Consider the following 2,500-nt stretch of genomic DNA (forward strand, 5'->3'; position numbering starts at 1 on the left):
AACATAATTACAAAACAGACCCTTCTCACCAGCAAAATAAAAAAAAATACAAAACAGACCCCTCCCTCCCTTTCAAAAAACAGACCCTCCTTCTTAAAAATAAATAAATACAAACTACACCCTCCCTCCGCCAAACAAATACAAACCAGACCCCCTTCCTTCCTTCCTTCAATAACTATAAATAAATAAACAGACAATCTCTAACCTGTGATGGTATGCCGATACACTCCTGGCTTGACCGTCCGCACCTCCACGTTGTTCACGCAGACGGTGTGCTGGAAGTTGGAGTTGGAAGGCAGCCAGGATATCACGGCGGAGGTGGAGGTGATGGAGGTCGCCTTGACGCTGGTGGGTCCCAAGGGCGCGTCCTTCCCGATCACCATGGTGCAGGCGGCGTCTCTGGAGGTGCGGCGGTTGGGGGTCACCGAGCGCACGCTGATCCGGTGGAGCTGTGGCGGCGGGAAGCGGATTTTAGTTTTTTAGTTCTTTTTTGTTTTTGTTTTTTTATTCTTATTTTAATCTTGTTTTTGAGGGGGAAGGTGTGGGGGTATGCGTGGTATGGAGGGCATGGGGGAGCGGATGGTTTGGTATGGGTTGGTATGGTTTGAGTGGTCTGGATGGCATTCAGGTGAAGTTATATGTTGGTGCGAGCGGGTACGGGTTTGGTGTGTTTTGTTTGTTTGTTTGTTTTATGCTGGTGTTGGCAGAAGCGGTTGATAATAGTTTTTTTTGTGCGATATTTGATTGTGAGTGATTTAATGGTATTTTGAGAGAACTTGGCTTGGTTGAGGTCATTCGATCGTTAGGTGACGTCAAGGTGAATTTTAGTGGGGTCAAGGTCGTGTTGTGGTGGGGTTTCGTGGGATGTGGATCGGTGGGTGTAAGGTCAGGGATGAACGAAGCTTCATGACCTTATTGTGATACCGAATGGGCACTGACAAGGTGGATTTATGGTGGGCGTCACTGACTGTTGGGTGGGGGGTGGGGGGTGATGGGGGATATGGACTATGGAATTTTGATGGTTTTAAACTGAGAAAATCATTGAAATAAAAAAAAAACAGGAAATAACAGGCGCTATGCATGGCAGGGAAAAAGATAGGCAGGTAGGGGGGGGGGCATGGGGGGATACGGACAAAATTTTGATGGTTTTAAACTGAGAAAATCACTAACATAAAAAAAAAAAACAAAAAAAACAGGAAATGACAGGCACTGTGCATGACAGGGAAAAATATGGGCAGGTAGGTGGGGCCATAGGGGGATACGGACAATGATATTTTCATGGATTTAAACGGAGAAAATCGTTGAACACGAAAAAAACAAGAAATGACGGTCGCTATACATGAAATTGGGGGAAAATAAACAGATAGGCTCATGAACTCAATGTAGACGTAGGTAATATGCACAAAGTCATGCCAAAAGCGGAACAGTGTCTGACAAAAGCATGTCGATGTGCGTGTAATGACATTACAGTGTAAAAGGGATAGCGAAATGTATTTACACACTGCAGGACAACAAGTGAACGTCTATAACATAACGGTTGAGTGTATTTTTTCATCTTTTAAATTCAGAATTGCATGGTTAAATATGAAAGTAGTGAGGGGTGTATTGTGTAAAGTATATATTGGAGAGGTTACACTGAATTCTACATTTCAAGATTAATCAAGCATTAATATCCATTTTTTTACATGGAACAATGATAAAATATATAACATAAAACATTACCATATACACATATCTAAAACATTACACACACTATTACAACATCCTTAACTTAACAGTAACAAAAAGCAAAAGTGTAAGCATTTTGTATATGATTCTGTGTGAAATACACAATGCGAATAATGAAAAAAGTCATACAGACAGAGATATATTTCGACATGTACCGAAAGAATACGAAACCCACAAAATGACCCGCAAAACCATTTTAAAAGACGAAAAGCGACAACCAAAACAGTATATGAATAAATAAATAAATAATGAATAAACAAAATAAAATAAAAAAACAAAATCAATACGACAGACGAAAAACGGTAATCAATCGAGCTTTAAAAATATACGTTCGATGTTAGTTTATCTCACCGCAATAGGAGTTCCATTTCGCTATCATAATATCCTCTTAATTTCAAGGAAACACGAACGCATACCTATAAACAGGGGGAGGGGGATATAGTGGTGGAGGGGGAGGAGGATGGAAGTGGGGGAGTGAGGAGGAGGGAGGAGGGGAGGGAGGGAGGAGGAGGGAGGGAGGGAGGAGAGGAGGGAGGAGAGGGAGGAGAGAGAGAGAGAGAGAGAGAGAGAGAGAGAGAGAGAGAGAGAGAGAGAGAGAGAGAGAGAGAGAGAGAGAGAGAGAGAGAGAGAGAGAGAGGAGAGAGGAGAGAGGAAGAGAGAGAGGGAGAGGGAGAGGGAGGGAGAGGAGAGGGAGAGGAGAGAGGGAGAGAGGGAGAGAGTAGGGGGTTCGGGGGATACGGTAACAGAAGTAGAGAAAACAGCGGAGAGGAAA

The 2,500-nt window shown here is 43.1% G+C and overlaps 1 protein-coding gene across 1 annotated transcript in view; it reads right to left on the bottom strand.

Annotated features, from left to right (window-relative positions):
* Positions 1-2,500, bottom strand: part of LOC113825080 (uncharacterized) — a 334,395-nt gene that overhangs the window by 99,372 nt on the left and 232,523 nt on the right. The window contains exon 23 of the mRNA XM_070121130.1: positions 206-449. Within this exon, the coding sequence (XP_069977231.1) occupies positions 206-449 (244 nt within the window). The remainder of the gene's footprint in view (positions 1-205; positions 450-2,500) is intronic.

Source organism: Penaeus vannamei, chromosome 4 (genome assembly GCF_042767895.1).
Source record: "Penaeus vannamei isolate JL-2024 chromosome 4, ASM4276789v1, whole genome shotgun sequence".
Taxonomy (NCBI): domain Eukaryota; kingdom Metazoa; phylum Arthropoda; class Malacostraca; order Decapoda; family Penaeidae; genus Penaeus; species Penaeus vannamei.